Below are 18,798 nucleotides of genomic sequence, written 5' to 3' on the forward strand. Positions count from 1 at the left end.
GTGTGTGTGTGTGTGTGTTTTGACCTAGGGAGTTCAGAACAGTTTAACACCAGGTTAACCACAGAGGGAAAAAATCTAAGTAAAAGACAAAATTATCACAGCAGGTGTTGTACACACACACGCGCACGCACACACACACACGCACGCACACACGCACGCACTCTGAGGACATCAAAGGAATCCTAAAGCATCGGGAGATGGGTTAGTGTAAGGGGGGGATGTTAGTAAACACGAGAGCTGATTATAAATGTGTGTGTGTGACTGTGTGTCTGTGATGGTGTGTGTCTGTGATGGTGTGTGTCTGTGATGGTGTGTGTCTGTGATGGTGTGTCTCTGTGATGGTGTGTGTCTGTGATGGTGTGTGTGTGTCTGTGATGGTGTGTCTGTGATGGTGTGTGTGTGTGACTGTGACAGTGTGTGTCTGTGATGGTGTGTGTGTGATGGTGTGTGTCTGTGATGGTGTGTGTGTGACTGTGTGTGTCTGTGATGGTGTGTCTGTGATGCTGCGTGTGTCTGTAATGGTGTGTGTCTGTGATGGTGTGTGTCTGTGATGGTGTGTGTGTGACTGTGTGTGTCTGTGATGGTGTGTGTCTGTGATGGTGTGTGTCTGTGATGGTGTGTGTGTGACTGTGTGTGTCTGTGATGGTGTGTCTGTGATGGTGTGTGTGTGTGACTGTGACAGTGTGTGTCTGTGATGGTGTGTGTCTGTGATGGTGTGTCTGTGATGGTGTGTGTCTGTGATGGTGTGTGTCTGTGATGGTGTGTGTCTGTGATGGTGTGTCTCTGTGATGGTGTGTGTCTGTGATGGTGTGTGTGTGACGGTGTGTGTCTGTGATGGTGTGTCTGTGATGGTGTGTGTGTGTGACTGTGACAGTGTGTGTCTGTGATGGTGTGTGTGTGATGGTGTGTGTCTGTGATGGTGTGTGTGTGACTGTGTGTGTCTGTGATGGTGTGTCTGTGATGCTGCGTGTGTCTGTAATGGTGTGTGTCTGTGATGGTGTGTGTCTGTGATGGTGTGTGTGTGACTGTGTGTGTCTGTGATGGTGTGTGTCTGTGATGGTGTGTGTCTGTGATGGTGTGTGTGTGACTGTGTGTGTCTGTGATGGTGTGTCTGTGATGGTGTGTGTCTGTGATGGTGTGTGTCTGTGATGGTGTGTCTCTGTGATGGTGTGTGTCTGTGATGGTGTGTGTGTGACGGTGTGTGTCTGTGATGGTGTGTCTGTGATGGTGTGTGTGTGTGACTGTGACAGTGTGTGTCTGTGATGGTGTGTGTGTGATGGTGTGTGTCTGTGATGGTGTGTGTGTGACTGTGTGTGTCTGTGATGGTGTGTCTGTGATGCTGCGTGTGTCTGTAATGGTGTGTGTCTGTGATGGTGTGTGTCTGTGATGGTGTGTGTGTGACTGTGTGTGTCTGTGATGGTGTGTGTCTGTGATGGTGTGTGTCTGTGATGGTGTGTGTGTGACTGTGTGTGTCTGTGATGGTGTGTCTGTGATGGTGTGTGTGTGTGACTGTGACAGTGTGTGTCTGTGATGGTGTGTGTCTGTGATGGTGTGTCTGTGATGGTGTGTGTCTGTGATGGTGTGTGTCTGTGATGGTGTGTGTGTGACTGTGTGTGTCTGTGATGGTGTGTCTGTGATGGTGTGTGTGTGACGGTGTGTGTGAGACGGTGTGTGTGTGACTGTGTGTCTGTGATGGTGTGTGTCTGTGATGGTGTGTGTCTGTGATGGTGTGTGTCTGTGATGGTGTGTCTGTGACAGTGTGTGTGTGTGATGGTGTGTGTGTGTGATGGTGTGTGTGTGACTGTGTGTGTGTGTGACGGTGTGTGTGTGACTGTGTGTGTGTGACGGTGTGTGTGTGACTGTGTGTGTGAGACGGTGTGTGTGTGTGATGGTGTGTGTGTGTGTGTGACTGTGTGTGTGTGACAGTGTGTGTGTGACTGTGTGTGTGTGTGATGGTGTGTGTGTGTGATGGTGTGTGTGTGTGTGTGTGTGTGTGTGTGTGTGTGTGTGTGACTGTGTGTGTGTGACAGTGTGTGTGTGACTGTGTGTGTGTGTGATGGTGTGTGTCTGTGATGGTGTGTGTCTGTGATGGTGTGTGTCTGTGATGGTGTGTGTGTGACTGTGTGTGTCTGTGATGGTGTGTGTGTGTGACTGTGACAGTGTGTGTCTGTGATGGTGTGTGTGTGACGGTGTGTGTGTGTGACGGTGTGTGTGTGATGGTGTGTGTCTGTGATGGTGTGTCTGTGATGGTGTGTCTGTGATGGTGTGTCTGTGATGGTGTGTGTCTGTGATGCTGTGTGTGTCTGTGATGGTGTGTGTCTGTGATGGTGTGTGTCTGTGATGGTGTGTGTGTGACGGTGTGTGTCTGTGATGGTGTGTGTCTGTGATGGTGTGTGTCTGTGATGGTGTGTGTGTGACTGTGTGTGTCTGTGATGGTGTGTCTGTGATGGTGTGTGTGTGTGACTGTGACAGTGTGTGTCTGTGATGGTGTGTGTCTGTGATGGTGTGTCTGTGATGGTGTGTGTCTGTGATGGTGTGTGTCTGTGATGGTGTGTGTCTGTGATGGTGTGTGTGTGACTGTGTGTGTCTGTGATGGTGTGTCTGTGATGGTGTGTGTGACTGTGTGTGTCTGTGATGGTGTGTGTGACGGTGTGTGTGTGTGACGGTGTGTGTGTGTGACGGTGTGTGTATGACTGTGTGTGTGAGACGGTGTGTGTGTGTGTGATGGTGTGTGTGTGTGTGTGACTGTGTGTGTGTGACAGTGTGTGTGTGACAGTGTGTGTGTGATGGTGTGTGTGTGTGATGGTGTGTGTGTGTGTGTGTGACTGTGTGTGTGTGACAGTGTGTGTGTGACAGTGTGTGTGTGACGGTGTGTGTGTGACTGTGTGTGTGTGTGACGGTGTGTGTGTGACTGTGTGTGTGTGACGGTGTGTGTGTGACTGTGTGTGTGTGTGACGGTGTGTGTGTGACTGTGTGTGTGAGACGGTGTGTGTGTGTGATGGTGTGTGTGTGTGTGACTGTGTGTGTGTGACAGTGTGTGTGTGACTGTGTGTGTGTGTGATGGTGTGTGTCTGTGATGGTGTGTATGTGTGTGTGTGACTGTGTGTGTGTGACAGTGTGTGTGTGACAGTGTGTGTGTGACTGTGTGTGTGTGTGATGGTGTGTGTGTGTGTGTGATGGTGTGTGTGTGTGTGTGTGTGTGACAGTGTGTGTGTGACAGTGTGTGTGTGACAGTGTGTGTGTGACTGTGTGTGTGTGTGATGGTGTGTGTGTGTGATGGTGTGTGTGTGTGTGACTGTGTGTGTGTGACAGTGTGTGTGTGACAGTGTGTGTGTGACTGTGTGTGTGTGTGACTGTGTGTGTGTGTGTGATGGTGTGTGTGTGTGTGTGACAGTGTGTGTGACTGTGTGTGTGTGTGATGGTGTGTGTGTGTGTGTGATGGTGTGTGTGTGTGTGTGACTGTGTGTGTGTGACAGTGTGTGTGTGACAGTGTGTGTGTGACAGTGTGTGTGTGTGATGGTGTGTGTGTGTGTGTGTGACTGTGTGTGTGTGTGATGGTGTGTGTGTGTGATGGTGTGTGTGTGTGGTGTTTAATTAGCAAAACTGACAAACGGGGGAGAGAGAGACTGTAATCATGTCCCCACATCCACCTGCTCCTCCTCCCTCCTCCCTGTTCTGTCCCTCCCTCCTCTCTGTTCTGTCCCTCCCTCCTCTCTGTTCTGTCCCTCCCTCCTCTCTGTTCTGTCCCTCCCTCCTCTCTGTTCTGTCCCTCCTCCCTCCTCTCTGTTCTGTCCCTCTCTGTTCTGTCCCTCCTCCCTCCTCTCTGTTCTGTCCCTCCTTCCTCTCTGTTCTGTCCCTCCTCCCTCCTCTCTGTTCTGTCCCTCCTTCCTCTCTGTTCTGTCCCTCCTCTCTGTTCTGTCCCTCCTCCCTCCTCTCTGTTCTGTCCCTCCTCCCTCCTCTCTGTTCTGTCCCTCTCTCCTCTCTGTTCTGTCCCTCCTTCCTCTCTGTTCTGTCCCTCCTCCCTCCTCTCTGTTCTGTCCCTCCTTCCTCTCTGTTCTGTCCCTCCTCTCTGTTCTGTCCCTCCTCCCTCCTCTCTGTTCTGTCCCTCCTCCCTCCTCTCTGTTCTGTCCCTCCTTCCTCTCTGTTCTGTCCCTCCTCTCTGTTCTGTCCCTCCTCCCTCCTCTCTGTTCTGTCCCTCCTCCCTCCTCTCTGTTCTGTCCCTCTCTCCTCTCTGTTCTGTCCCTCTCTCCTCTCTGTTCTGTCCCTCCCTCCTCTCTGTTCTGTCCCTCCTCCCTCCTCTCTGTTCTGTCCCTCCCTCCTCTCTGTTCTGTCCCTCTCTCCTCTCTGTTCTGTCCCTCTTCCTTCCCTCCCTCCCTCCCTCCCTCCCTCCCTCCCTCCCTCCCTCCCTCCCTCCCTCCCTCCCTCCCTCCTCTCTGTTCTGTCCCTCCCTCCCTCCCTCCCTCCCTCCCTCCCTCCCTCCCTCCCTCCCTCCCTCCCTCCCTCCCTCCCTCCCTGTTCTGTACCTTCCCCTCCCTCCCTCCCTCCTCTCTGTTCTGTCCCTTCCTCTCCATCCCTCCCTCCTCTCTGTTCTGTCCCTCCCTCCCTCCCTCCCTCCCTCCCTCCCTCCCTCCCTCCCTCCCTCCCTCCCTCCCTCCCTCCTGTCTCTGTTCTGTCTCCTCCCTCCTCTCACCTGTTCAGCCAATAGTATCTGTTGTTGCTGCTGTCTCTGTTCTGTGTGATGGTGTGTGTGTGACTGTGTGTGTGTGTGATGGTGTGTGTGTGTGGTGTTTAATTAGCAAAACTGACAAACGGGGGAGAGAGAGACTGTAATCATGTCCCCACATCCACCTGCTCCTCCTCCCTCCTCCCTGTTCTGTCCCTCACTCCTCTCTGTTCTGTCCCTCCCTCCTCTCTGTTCTGTCCCTCCCTCCTCTCTGTTCTGTCCCTCCTCCCTCCTCTCTGTTCTGTCCCTCCTCCCTCCTCTCTGTTCTGTCCCTCTCTGTTCTGTCCCTCCTCCCTCCTCTCTGTTCTGTCCCTCCTCCCTCCTCTCTGTTCTGTCCCTCCCTCCTCTCTGTTCTGTCTCTCCTCCCTCCTCTCTGTTCTGTCCCTCCTCCCTCCTCTCTGTTCTGTCCCTCCTCCCTCCTCTCTGTTCTGTCCCTCCTCCCTCCTCTCTGTTCTGTCCCTCTCTCCTCTCTGTTCTGTCCCTCTCTCCTCTCTGTTCTGTCCCTCTCTCCTCTCTGTTCTGTCCCTCCCTCCTCTCTGTTCTGTCCCTCTCTCCTCTCTGTTCTGTTCTGTCCCTCCCTCCCTCCCTCCCTCCCTCCCTCCCTCCCTCCCTCCCTCCCCCTCCCTCCCTCCCTCCCTCCTCCTCTGTTCTGTCCCTCCCTCCCTCCCTCCCTCCCTCCCTCCCTCCCTCCCTCCCTCCCTCCCTCCCTCCCTCCCTCCCTCCTCTCTGTTCTGTCCCTCCCTCCCTCCCTCCCTCCCTCCCTCCCTCCCTCCCTCCCTCCCTCCCTCCCTCCCTCCCTCTCTGTTCTGTCCCTTCCCCTCCCTCCCTCCCTCCTCTCTGTTCTGTCCCTTCCTCTCCATCCCTCCCTCCTCTCTGTTCTGTCCCTCCCTCCCTCCCTCCCTCCCTCCCTCCCTCCCTCCCTCTCTGTTCTGTCTCCTCCCTCCTCTCACCTGTTCAGCCAATAGTATCTGTTGTTGCTGCTGTCTCTGTTCTGTCTCCTCCCTCCTCTCACCTGTTCAGCCAATAGTATCTGTTGTTGCTGCTGTCTCTGTTCTGTCTCCTCCCTCCTCTCACCTGTTCAGCCAATAGTATCTGTTGTTGCTGCTGTCTCTGTTCTCTCAGTAGCTGTTGTTTCTGTTGTTCCATCATGTGGAGCTGAACTCTCTTCTCCTGCTCCATCACCATCATCTGTTTCATAATGGCCGCCTGCTGCTGGTTGCCCAGGTAACCGGGAGGGGCCCCTGCACCCTGATTGGGCCCCGCGCCCGAGGCCACACCCCCGGCAGGGTGAGGGGGTGGGACGGCACCGGGCTGCCGCGACATTCCCACCACACCTTGTTCCTAAAGAGAGAGGGAAGGAGGGAGATCAGTGAGTTTTTATTGGTGGGATAATCAATCAATCAGCTGGTCAATCAATCAAATCAACGAGTAAACGCTGGTGTGGCGCTTTTCACAGAGAGTTCAACTGAAGACAGAAGTAACCAGCTACTTTAAAACCTACAATACAATGACAGATGAATTATCCCAGGAACCCCGTGTAAATGATTATCCCAGGAACCCCGTGTAAATGATTATCCTAGGAACCCCGTGTAAATGATTATCCCAGGAACCCCGTGTAAATGATTATCCTAGGAACCCCGTGTAAATGATTATCCTAGGAACCCCGTGTAAATGATTATCCTAGGAACCCCGTGCAAATGATTATCCCAGGAACCCCGTGTAAATGATTATCGTAGGAACCCCGTGTAAATGATTATCCTAGGAACCCCGTGTAAATGATTATCCTAGGAACCCCGTGCAAATGATTATCCTAGGAACCCCGTGCAAATGATTATCCTAGGAACCCCGTGTAAATGATTATCCTAGGAACCCCGTGTAAATGATTATCCTAGGAACCCCGTGTAAATGATTATCCCAGGAACCCCGTGTAAACAGGCACAGCAGGATACACTATATATACAGCAGTGTGTGGACACCCCTTCAAATGAGTGGATTCGGCAATTTCAGCCACACCAGTTGCTGACAGGTGTATACAATTGAGCACACCGCCATGTAATCTCCATAGACAAACATTGGCAGTAGAATGGCCTTACTGAAGAGCTCGAGTGACTTTCAACGTGGCACCGTCATAGGATGCCAACTTTCCAACAAGTCAGTTCGTCAAATTTCTGCCCTGCTAGAATTGCCCCGGTCAACTGTAAGTGCTGTTATTGTGAAGTAGAAATGTCTAGGAGCAAAAACGGCTCAACCGTGTAGTGGTAGGCCGCACAAGCTCACAGAAAGGGACCGCTGAGTGCTGAAGCGCGTAAAAATCCATACAGAAATGGTTTGTCGAAATCGGTGTGGAAGAACTTGACTGGCCTGCACAGAACCCAGTGGAGGCTGTTATAGCAGCAATGTTCCAACATCTAGTGGAAAACCTTCCCAGAAGAGTGGAGGCTGTTATAGCAGCAATGTTCCTACATCTAGTGGAAAGCCTTCCCAGAAGAGTGGAGGCTCTTATAGCAGCAATGTTCCTACATCTAGTGGAAAGCCTTCCCAGAAGAGTGGAGGCTGTTATAGCAGCAATGTTCCTACATCTAGTGGAAAGCCTTCCCAGAAGAGTGGAGGCTCTTATAGCAGCAATGTTCCTACATCTAGTGGAAATCCTTCCCAGAAGACTGGAGGCTGTTATAGCAGCAAAGGACCAAGTCCATATTAATGCCATGATTTTGTAATGAGATGTTCGATGAGCAGGTGTCCACATACTTGTAGCATATATTCATTCAGACTAAACACCACAGTTTTAAAGATTCTTCCCAGCTAATCCCTCACTCTCACCCCCTCCCAGTGCAGTATGGGTAGTCCTAGCCCACCCTGAGTCCTCTCATCCCCTCCCAGTGCAGTATGGGTAGTCCTAGCCAACCCCGAGTCCTCTCATCCCCTCACAGTGCAGTATGGGTAGTTCTAGCCCACCCTGAGTCCTCTCATCCCCTCTGAGTGCAGTATGGGTAGTCCTCTCATCCCCTCCCAGTGCAGTATGGGTAGTCCTCTCATCCCCTCCCAGTGCAGTATGGGTAGTCCTAGCCCACCCTGAGTCCTCTCATCCCCTCCCAGTGCAGTATGGGTAGTCCTAGCCCACCCTGAGTCCTCTCATCCCCTCTGAGTGCAGTATGGGTAGTCCTCTCATCCCCTCCCAGTGCAGTATGGGTAGTCCTAGCCCACCCTGAGTCCTCTCATCCCCTCCCAGTGCAGTATGGGTAGTCCTAGCCCACCCTGAGTCCTCTCATCCCCTCCCAGTGCAGTATGGGTAGTCCTCTCATCCCCTCCCAGTGCAGTATGGGTAGTTCTAGCCCACCCTGAGTCCTCTCATCCCCTCCCAGTGCAGTATGGGTAGTCCTAGCCCACCCTGAGTCCTCTCATCCCCTCCCAGTGCAGTATGGGTAGTCCTCTCATCCCCTCCCAGTGCAGTATGGGTAGTCCTAGCCCACCCTGAGTCCTCTCATCCCCTCCCAGTGCAGTATGGGTAGTCCTAGCCCACCCTGAGTCCTCTCATCCCCTCCCAGTGCAGTATGGGTAGTCCTAGCCCACCCTGAGTCCTCTCATCCCCTCCCAGTGCAGTATGGGTAGTCCTCTCATCCCCTCCCAGTGCAGTATGGGTAGTTCTAGCCCACCCTGAGTCCTCTCATCCCCTCCCAGTGCAGTATGGGTAGTCCTAGCCCACCCTGAGTCCTCTCATCCCCTCCCAGTGCAGTATGGGTAGTCCTCTCATCCCCTCCCAGTGCAGTATGGGTAGTTCTAGCCCACCCTGAGTCCTCTCATCCCCTCCCAGTGCAGTATGGGTAGTCCTAGCCCACCCCGAGTCCTCTCATCCCCTCCCAGTGCAGTATGGGTAGTCCTCTCATCCCCTCCCAGTGCAGTATGGGTAGTCCTCTCATCCCCTCCCAGTGCAGTATGGGTAGTCCTAGCCCACCCTGAGTCCTCTCATCCCCTCCCAGTGCAGTATGGGTAGTCCTAGCCCACCCTGAGTCCTCTCATCCCCTCCCAGTGCAGTATGGGTAGTCCTCTCATCCCCTCCCAGTGCAGTATGGGTAGTTCTAGCCCACCCTGAGTCCTCTCATCCCCTCCCAGTGCAGTATGGGTAGTCCTAGCCCACCCTGAGTCCTCTCATCCCCTCCCAGTGCAGTATGGGTAGTCCTCTCATCCCCTCCCAGTGCAGTATGGGTAGTCCTCTCATACCCTCCCAGTGCAGTATGGGTAGTCCTAGCCCACCCTGAGTCCTCTCATCCCCTCCCAGTGCAGTATGGGTAGTCCTAGCCCACCCTGAGTCCTCTCATCCCCTCCCAGTGCAGTATGGGTAGTCCTCTCATCCCCTCCCAGTGCAGTATGGGTAGTTCTAGCCCACCCTGAGTCCTCTCATCCCCTCCCAGTGCAGTATGGGTAGTCCTAGCCCACCCTGAGTCCTCTCATCCCCTCCCAGTGCAGTATGGGTAGTCCTAGCCCACCCTGAGTCCTCTCATCCCCTCCCAGTGCAGTATGGGTAGTCCTAGCCCACCCTGAGTCCTCTCATCCCCTCCCAGTGCAGTATGGGTAGTCCTAGCCCACCCTGAGTCCTCTCATCCCCTCCCAGTGCAGTATGGGTAGTCCTAGCCCACCCTGAGTCCTCTCATCCCCTCCCAGTGCAGTATGGGTAGTCCTAGCCCACCCTGAGTCCTCTCATCCCCTCCCAGTGCAGTATGGGTAGTCCTCTCATCCCCTCCCAGTGCAGTATGGGTAGTTCTAGCCCACCCTGAGTCCTCTCATCCCCTCCCAGTGCAGTATGGGTAGTCCTAGCCCACCCTGAGTCCTCTCATCCCCTCCCAGTGCAGTATGGGTAGTGCTCTCATCCCCTCCCAGTGCAGTATGGGTAGTCCTCTCATCCCCTCCCAGTGCAGTATGGGTAGTCCTAGCCCACCCTGAGTCCTCTCATCCCCTCCCAGTGCAGTATGGGTAGTCCTAGCCCACCCTGAGTCCTCTCATCCCCTCCCAGTGCAGTATGGGTAGTCCTAGCCCACCCTGAGTCCTCTCATCCCCTCCCAGTGCAGTATGGGTAGTCCTCTCATCCCCTCCCAGTGCAGTATGGGTAGTTCTAGCCCACCCTGAGTCCTCTCATCCCCTCCCAGTGCAGTATGGGTAGTCCTAGCCCACCCTGAGTCCTCTCATCCCCTCCCAGTGCAGTATGGGTAGTCCTCTCATCCCCTCCCAGTGCAGTATGGGTAGTCCTAGCCCACCCTGAGTCCTCTCATCCCCTCCCAGTGCAGTATGGGTAGTCCTAGCCCACCCTGAGTCCTCTCATCCCCTCTGAGTGCAGTATGGGTAGTCCTCTCATCCCCTCCCAGTGCAGTATGGGTAGTCCTCTCATCCCCTCCCAGTGCAGTATGGGTAGTCCTAGCCCACCCTGAGTCCTCTCATCCCCTCCCAGTGCAGTATGGGTAGTCCTAGCCCACCCTGAGTCCTCTCATCCCCTCCCAGTGCAGTATGGGTAGTCCTCTCATCCCCTCCCAGTGCAGTATGGGTAGTTCTAGCCCACCCTGAGTCCTCTCATCCCCTCCCAGTGCAGTATGGGTAGTCCTAGCCCACCCTGAGTCCTCTCATCCCCTCCCAGTGCAGTATGGGTAGTCCTCTCATCCCCTCCCAGTGCAGTATGGGTAGTCCTCTCATCCCCTCCCAGTGCAGTATGGGTAGTCCTAGCCCACCCTGAGTCCTCTCATCCCCTCCCAGTGCAGTATGGGTAGTCCTAGCCCACCCTGAGTCCTCTCATCCCCTCCCAGTGCAGTATGGGTAGTCCTAGCCCACCCTGAGTCCTCTCATCCCCTCCCAGTGCAGTATGGGTAGTCCTCTCATCCCCTCCCAGTGCAGTATGGGTAGTTCTAGCCCACCCTGAGTCCTCTCATCCCCTCCCAGTGCAGTATGGGTAGTCCTAGCCCACCCTGAGTCCTCTCATCCCCTCCCAGTGCAGTATGGGTAGTCCTCTCATCCCCTCCCAGTGCAGTATGGGTAGTTCTAGCCCACCCTGAGTCCTCTCATCCCCTCCCAGTGCAGTATGGGTAGTCCTAGCCCACCCTGAGTCCTCTCATCCCCTCCCAGTGCAGTATGGGTAGTCCTCTCATCCCCTCCCAGTGCAGTATGGGTAGTCCTCTCATCCTCCCAGTGCAGTATGGGTAGTCCTAGCCCACCCTGAGTCCTCTCATCCCCTCCCAGTGCAGTATGGGTAGTCCTAGCCCACCCTGAGTCCTCTCATCCCCTCCCAGTGCAGTATGGGTAGTCCTCTCATCCCCTCCCAGTGCAGTATGGGTAGTTCTAGCCCACCCTGAGTCCTCTCATCCCCTCCCAGTGCAGTATGGGTAGTCCTAGCCCACCCTGAGTCCTCTCATCCCCTCCCAGTGCAGTATGGGTAGTCCTCTCATCCCCTCCCAGTGCAGTATGGGTAGTCCTCTCATCCCCTCCCAGTGCAGTATGGGTAGTCCTAGCCCACCCTGAGTCCTCTCATCCCCTCCCAGTGCAGTATGGGTAGTCCTAGCCCACCCTGAGTCCTCTCATCCCCTCCCAGTGCAGTATGGGTAGTCCTCTCATCCCCTCCCAGTGCAGTATGGGTAGTTCTAGCCCACCCTGAGTCCTCTCATCCCCTCCCAGTGCAGTATGGGTAGTCCTAGCCCACCCTGAGTCCTCTCATCCCCTCCCAGTGCAGTATGGGTAGTCCTAGCCCACCCTGAGTCCTCTCATCCCCTCCCAGTGCAGTATGGGTAGTCCTAGCCCACCCTGAGTCCTCTCATCCCCTCCCAGTGCAGTATGGGTAGTCCTAGCCCACCCTGAGTCCTCTCATCCCCTCCCAGTGCAGTATGGGTAGTCCTAGCCCACCCTGAGTCCTCTCATCCCCTCCCAGTGCAGTATGGGTAGTCCTCTCATCCCCTCCCAGTGCAGTATGGGTAGTTCTAGCCCACCCTGAGTCCTCTCATCCCCTCCCAGTGCAGTATGGGTAGTCCTAGCCCACCCTGAGTCCTCTCATCCCCTCCCAGTGCAGTATGGGTAGTCCTCTCATCCCCTCCCAGTGCAGTATGGGTAGTCCTCTCATCCCCTCCCAGTGCAGTATGGGTAGTCCTAGCCCACCCTGAGTCCTCTCATCCCCTCCCAGTGCAGTATGGGTAGTCCTAGCCCACCCTGAGTCCTCTCATCCCCTCCCAGTGCAGTATGGGTAGTCCTAGCCCACCCTGAGTCCTCTCATCCCCTCCCAGTGCAGTATGGGTAGTCCTCTCATCCCCTCCCAGTGCAGTATGGGTAGTTCTAGCCCACCCTGAGTCCTCTCATCCCCTCCCAGTGCAGTATGGGTAGTCCTAGCCCACCCTGAGTCCTCTCATCCCCTCCCAGTGCAGTATGGGTAGTCCTCTCATCCCCTCCCAGTGCAGTATGGGTAGTTCTAGCCCACCCTGAGTCCTCTCATCCCCTCCCAGTGCAGTATGGGTAGTCCTAGCCCACCCTGAGTCCTCTCATCCCCTCCCAGTGCAGTATGGGTAGTCCTCTCATCCCCTCCCAGTGCAGTATGGGTAGTCCTCTCATCCCCTCCCAGTGCAGTATGGGTAGTCCTAGCCCACCCTGAGTCCTCTCATCCCCTCCCAGTGCAGTATGGGTATTCCTAGCCCACCCTGAGTCCTCTCATCCCCTCCCAGTGCAGTATGGGTAGTCCTCTCATCCCCTCCCAGTGCAGTATGGGTAGTTCTAGCCCACCCTGAGTCCTCTCATCCCCTCCCAGTGCAGTATGGGTAGTCCTAGCCCACCCTGAGTCCTCTCATCCCCTCCCAGTGCAGTATGGATAGTCCTCTCATCCCCTCCCAGTGCAGTATGGGTAGTCCTCTCATCCCCTCCCAGTGCAGTATGGGTAGTCCTAGCCCACCCTGAGTCCTCTCATCCCCTCCCAGTGCAGTATGGGTAGTCCTAGCCCACCCTGAGTCCTCTCATCCCCTCCCAGTGCAGTATGGGTAGTCCTCTCATCCCCTCCCAGTGCAGTATGGGTAGTTCTAGCCCACCCTGAGTCCTCTCATCCCCTCCCAGTGCAGTATGGGTAGTCCTAGCCCACCCTGAGTCCTCTCATCCCCTCCCAGTGCAGTATGGGTAGTCCTAGCCCACCCTGAGTCCTCTCATCCCCTCCCAGTGCAGTATGGGTAGTCCTAGCCCACCCTGAGTCCTCTCATCCCCTCCCAGTGCAGTATGGGTAGTCCTAGCCCACCCTGAGTCCTCTCATCCCCTCCCAGTGCAGTATGGGTAGTTCTAGCCCACCCTGAGTCCTCTCATCCCCTCCCAGTGCAGTATGGGTAGTCCTAGCCCACCCTGAGTCCTCTCATCCCCTCTGAGTGCAGTATGGGTAGTCCTCTCATCCCCTCCCAGTGCAGTATGGGTAGTCCTCTCATCCCCTCCCAGTGCAGTATGGGTAGTCCTCTCATCCCCTCCCAGTGCAGTATGGGTAGTCCTCTCATCCCCTCCCAGTGCAGTATGGGTAGTTCTAGCCCACCCTGAGTCCTCTCATCCCCTCTGAGTGCAGTATGGGTAGTCCTAGACCACCCTGAGTCCTCTCATCCCCTCCCAGTGCAGTATGGGTAGTCCTCTCATCCCCTCCCAGTGCAGTATGGGTATGTGCATACATTACACCCTCATTAGCATATAAAGAGCTACTTCCTCCACTTAGCCGCATGCTAATCTGTAAAAGGATGAAACAGCACTCTGGAACACCATTATACCCCCAACCGACCAATTAGACGAGCCCGCTCAGGAATCTATTACAGGTTCATTCAGTACATTGTTTGGGGTCAGAACGCCCATCATTCACCACTGCTTGGTGTCGACAACAGACTAGAATGAATGGGGTTTTATTTACTGTTGTTTTAGGGAGGGAGGGAGGGAGGGAGGGAGGGAGAGAGAGAGGGAGGGAGGGAGGGAGGGAGAGAGGGAGGGAGGGAGGAGGGAGGGAGGGAGGGAGGGAGGGAGAGAGGGAGGGAGGGAGAGAGGGAGGGAGGGAGGGAGGGAGGGAGGGGGAGGGAGGGAGACAGACAGACAGACAGACAGACAGACAGACAGACAGACAGACAGACAGACAGACAGACAGACAGACAGACAGACAGACAGACAGACAGACAGACACAGAGAGGCAGAGAGACAGAGAGACAGAGAGACAGACCTAAATGTCAGAACCTGACACCCTCAGCACACAGGGGGACAAACACCTGCCTGGAGGTGACAGCATTCCCTCCCCCATATGCCCCCCTAGGCACAACTATGACATCATAACCAATAAAAACGGGTCACAACTCCTGCAGCTCTGTCACATCCTGGGTATGTACATAGTCAATGGTAGGCTTCGAGGGGACTCCTATGGTAGGTACACCTATAGCTCTGTGGCACGCTGGGTATGTACATAGTCAATGGTAGGCTTCGAGGGGACTCCTATGGTAGGTACACCTATAGCTCTGTCGCACGCTGGGTATGTACATAGTCAACGGTAGGCTTCGAGGGGACTCCTATGGTAGGTACACCTATAGCTCTGTGGCACGCTGGGTATGTACATAGTCAACGGTAGGCTTCGAGGGGACTCCTATGGTAGGTACACCTATAGCTCTGTGGCACGCTGGGTATGTACATAGTCAACGGTAGGCTTCGAGGGGACTCCTATGGTAGGTACACCTATAGCTCATCTCTTGGCAGTAGTACTGTAGACTACTTTATCACTGACCTCAACCCAGAGTCTCTCAGAGCGTTCACAGTCAGTCCACTGACACCCCTATCAGACCACAGCAAAATCACAGTCTACTTAAACAGAGCAATACTCAACCATGAGGCATCAAAGCCAAAGGAACTGAGTAACATTAAGAAATGCTGTAGATGGAAGGAATGCAGTTTGGAAACCTACCAAAAAACAATTAGGCAACAACAAATTCAATCCCTTTTAGACAATTTCCTGGGTAAAACGTTCCACTGTAATAGTGAAGGTGTAAACTTGGCAGTAGAAAATCTTAACAGTATATTTGACCTCTCAGCTTCCCTATCAAATCTAAAAATCTCAAATAGAAAACCGAAGAAAATGAACAATAATGACAAATGGTTTGATGAAGAATGCAACAATCTAAGAAAGAAATTGAGAAACCTGTCCAACCAAAAACATAGAGACCCGGAAAACCTGAGTCTACGCCTTCACTATGGTGAATCACTAAAACAATACAGAAATACACTACGGAAAAAGAAGGAACAGCACGTCAGAAATCAGCTCAATGTAATTGTAGAATCCATAGACACTAACAACAACATTGGATCATTCAGAGATCCTCACTGAACTTCTGGAGAGAGTTTGCTGCACTGAAAGTAAAGGGGCTGAATCATTTTGCACGCCCAATTTGTCAGTTTTTGATTTGTTAAAAAAGTTTGAAATATCCAATAAATGTCGTTCCACTTCATGATTGTGTCCCACTTGTCGTTGATTCTTCACAAAAAAATACAGTTTTATATCTTTATGTTTGAAGCCTGAAATGTGGCAAAAGGTCGCAAAGTTCAAGGGGGCCAAATATTTTCGCAAGGCACTGTACATAATATGACATTTGTAATGTCTTTATTGTTTTGAAACTTCTGTATGTGTAATGTTTACTGTTCATTTTTATTGTTTATTTCACTTTGTATATTATCTACCTCACTTGCTTTGGCAATGTTAACACATCTTTCCCATGCCAATAAAGCCCCTTGAATTGACTTGAAATGAGAGAGAAAGAGAGAGAGAGAGAGAAAGAGAGAGAGCATCAGAGAGAGAGAGGGACAGAGAGAGAGAGAGAGAGAGAGAGAGAGAGAGACAGAGAGAGAGAGAGAGGACAGAGAGAGAGAGAGGGGGGGGACCAGAGAGAGAGAGAGAGAGGGTCAGAGAGAGAGAGGACAGAGAGAGAGGACAGAGAGAGAGAGAGGTACCGAGATACAGAGAGAGAGATGGTCAGAGAGAGAGAGGGCAGAGAGAGAGGACAGAGAGAGAGGGACAGAGAGAGAGAGAGGGACAGAGAGAGAGAGGACAGAGAGAGAGAGAGAGAGAGAGAGAGAGAGAGAGAGAGAGAGAGAGAGGATGGAGGGATAAGAGAGAGAGAGAAGGACAGACTCCTCCCAGTAAGCAGACCAGACAGCCAGACCAGGTCGATACTCCGAACAGTCTCATCTCCTGCTTGGCCACGATGCCAGTTAGACCAATAACACCATGCCTGAGTGGAGTGAGTAGCAGGGTGCAGCAGCAGGGTCTGGCCTGCGGGGGTCACTAGTGTTCTGTCTGTGTGTGTGTGTCTGTGTGTGTGTCTGTGTGTGTGTGTGTGTGTGTGTGTGTGTGTGTGTGTGTGTGTGTGTGTGTGTGTGTGTGTGTGTGTGTGTGTGTGTGTGTGTGTGTGTGTGTGTGTGTAACAGGCTCATTGGTCTACTCTCTCAGCAGATGGCTCAATCATGACGACTCTGATCTACAATCTCTTCTCCATCTCCATAATTCTTCTTCTCTCTCTGTGTTCCTTCCTCTTCCTCTGTTCTCCCCCCTCTCTCTCTCTCTCTGTGTGTTCCTTCCTCTTCCTCTGTTCTCCCCCCTCTCTCTCTCTGTGTTCCTTCCTCTTCCTCTGTTCTCTCCCCCCCCCCTCTCTCTCTCTCTCTCTCTCTCTCTCTCTCTCTCTCTCTCTCTGTGTTCCTTCCTCTTCCTCTGTGTTCCTTCCTCTTCCTCTGTTCTCCCCCTCTCTCTCTCTCTGTGTTCCTTCCTCTTCCTCTGTGTTCCCCTCTCTCTCTCTGTGTTCCTTCCTCTTCCTCTGTTCTCCCCCTCTCTCTCTCTCTGTGTTTCTTCCTCTTCCTCTGTGTTCCCCTCTCTCTCTCTCTCTCTCTCTCTCTGTGTGTTCCTTCCTCTTCCTCTGTGTTCCTTCCTCTTCCTCTGTTCTCCCCCTCTCTCTCTCTCTGTGTTCCTTCCTCTTCCTCTGTGTTCCCCTCTCTCTCTCTGTGTTCCTTCCTCTTCCTCTGTTCTCCCCCCTCTCTCTCTCTCTCTCTGTGTTTCTTCCTCTTCCTCTGTTCTCCCCCCTCTCTCTCTGTCTCTCTCTCTCTCTCTCTCTCTCTCTCTCTCTCTCTCTCTCTCTCTCTCTCTCTCTCTCTGTGTTCCTTCCTCTTCCTCTGTTCTCCCCCCATCTCTCTCTGTGTTCCTTCCTCTTCCTCTTCCTCTGTGTTCCCCTCTCTCTCTCTCTCTCTCTCTCTCTGTGTGTTCCTTCCTCTTCCTCTGTTCTCCCCCTCTCTCTCTCTCTCTGTGTTTCTTCCTCTTCCTCTGTTCTCCCCCCTCTCTCTCTCTCTCTCTCTCTCTCTCTCTGTGTTCCTTCCTCTTCCTCTGTTCTCCCCCTCTCTCTCTGTGTTCCTTCCTCTTCCTCTGTGTTCCTTCCTCTTCCTCTGTTCTCCCCCTCTCTCTCTGTGTTCCTTCCTCTTCCTCTGTGTTCCCCTCTCTCTCTCTCTCTCTCTGTGTTCCTTCCTCTTCCTCTGTTCTCCCCCCTCTCTCTCTCTCTGTGTTCCTTCCTCTTCCTCTGTTCTCCCCCTCTCTCTCTCTCTGTGTTCCTTCCTCTTCCTCTGTGTTCCCCTCTCTCTCTCTGTGTTCCTTCCTCTTCCTCTGTTCTCCCCCCATCTCTCTCTGTGTTCCTTCCTCTTCCTCTGTGTTCCCCTCTCTCTCTCTCTGTGTGTGTTCCTTCCTCTTCCTCTGTTCTCCCCCCTCTCTCTCTCTCTCTGTGTTCCTTCCTCTTCCTCTGTTCTCCCCTCTCTCTCTGTGTGTGTTCCTTCCTCTTCCTCTGTTCTCCCCTCTCTCTCTCTCTCTCTCTGTGTTCCTTCCTCTTCCTCTGTTCTCCCCCCTCTCTCTCTGTGTGTTCCTTCCCCTTCCTCTGTTCTCCCCTCTCTCTCTCTCTGTGTTCCTTCCTCTTCCTCTGTTCTCCCCTCTCTCTCTGTGTTCCTTCCTCTTCCTCTGTTCTCCCCTCTCTCTCTCTGTGTTCCTTCCTCTTCCTCTGTGTTCCCCCCCTCTCTCTCTCTCTCTCTCTCTCTGTGTTCCTTCCTCTTCCTCTGTGTTCCCCCCCTCTCTCTCTATCTCTCTCTCTGTGTTCCTTCCCTTCCTCTGTGTTCTCCCCCTCTCTCTCTCTGTGTTCCTTCCTCTTCCTCTGTGTTCCCCCCTCTCTCTCTCTGTGTTCCTTCCTCTTCCTCTGTTCTCCCCCTCTCTCTCTCTGTGTCCCCCTCTCTCTCTCTCTCTCTCTCTCTCTCTGTGTTCCTTCCTCTTCCTCTGTGTTCCCCCTCTCTCTCTCTGTGTGTTCCTTCCTCTTCCTCTGTGTTCCCCCCTCTCTCTCTGTGTTCCTTCCTCTTCCTCTGTTCTCCCCCTCTCTCTCTGTGTTCCTTCCTCTTCCTCTGTGTTCCCCTCTCTCTCTCTGTGTTCCTTCCTCTTCCTCTGTTCTCCCCCCTCTCTCTCTCTGTGTTCCTTCCTCTTCCTCTGTGTTCCCCTCTCTCTCTCTGTGTTCCTTCCTCTTCCTCTGTGTTCTCCCCCTCTCTCTCTCTCTCTGTGTTCCTTCCTCTTCCTCTGTGTTCCCCCTCTCTCTCTCTCTGTGTTCCTTCCTCTTCCTCTGTTCTCCCCCCATCTCTCTCTCTCTCTCTCTGTGTGTTCCTTCCTCTTCCTCTGTGTTCCCCCCTCTCTCTCTGTGTGTTTCTTCCTCTTCCTCTGTTCTCCCCCCCTCTCTCTGTGTGTTCCTTCCTCTTCCTCTGTGTTCCCCCTCTCTCTCTCTGTGTGTTCCTTCCTCTTCCTCTGTGTCCCCCCTCTCTCTCTCTCTTGTTCATGTTCCTTCCTCTTCCTCTGTTCTCCCCCTCTCTCTCTCTCTGTGTTCCTTCCTCTTCCTCTGTGTTTCCCCCCTCTCTCTCTCTGTGTGTTCCTTCCTCTTCCTCTGTTCTCCCCTCTCTCTCTCTGTGTGTTCCTTCCTCTTCCTCTGTTCTCCCCTCTCTCTCTCTCTCTGTGTTCTCCTCTCTCTGTTGTTCTCCCCTCTCTCTCTCTCTCTCTCTCTCTCTCTCTC

The 18,798-nt window shown here is 53.6% G+C and overlaps 1 protein-coding gene across 1 annotated transcript in view; it reads right to left on the bottom strand.

The window, feature by feature from the left end:
- Positions 1-5,797: 5,797 nt before the first annotated feature.
- The window catches only part of LOC124022292 (mastermind-like protein 3), a gene marked incomplete at its 3' end in the record, with an annotated part of 143,776 nt that continues 130,775 nt past the window's right edge, over positions 5,798-18,798 (bottom strand). Inside the window, exon 4 of the mRNA XM_046337213.1 lies at positions 5,798-6,064. Coding sequence (XP_046193169.1) covers positions 5,798-6,064 — 267 coding nt within the window. The remainder of the gene's footprint in view (positions 6,065-18,798) is intronic.

This window comes from Oncorhynchus gorbuscha, unplaced genomic scaffold, assembly GCF_021184085.1.
Source record: "Oncorhynchus gorbuscha isolate QuinsamMale2020 ecotype Even-year unplaced genomic scaffold, OgorEven_v1.0 Un_scaffold_1322, whole genome shotgun sequence".
NCBI classification, from domain to species: Eukaryota; Metazoa; Chordata; class Actinopteri; order Salmoniformes; family Salmonidae; genus Oncorhynchus; species Oncorhynchus gorbuscha.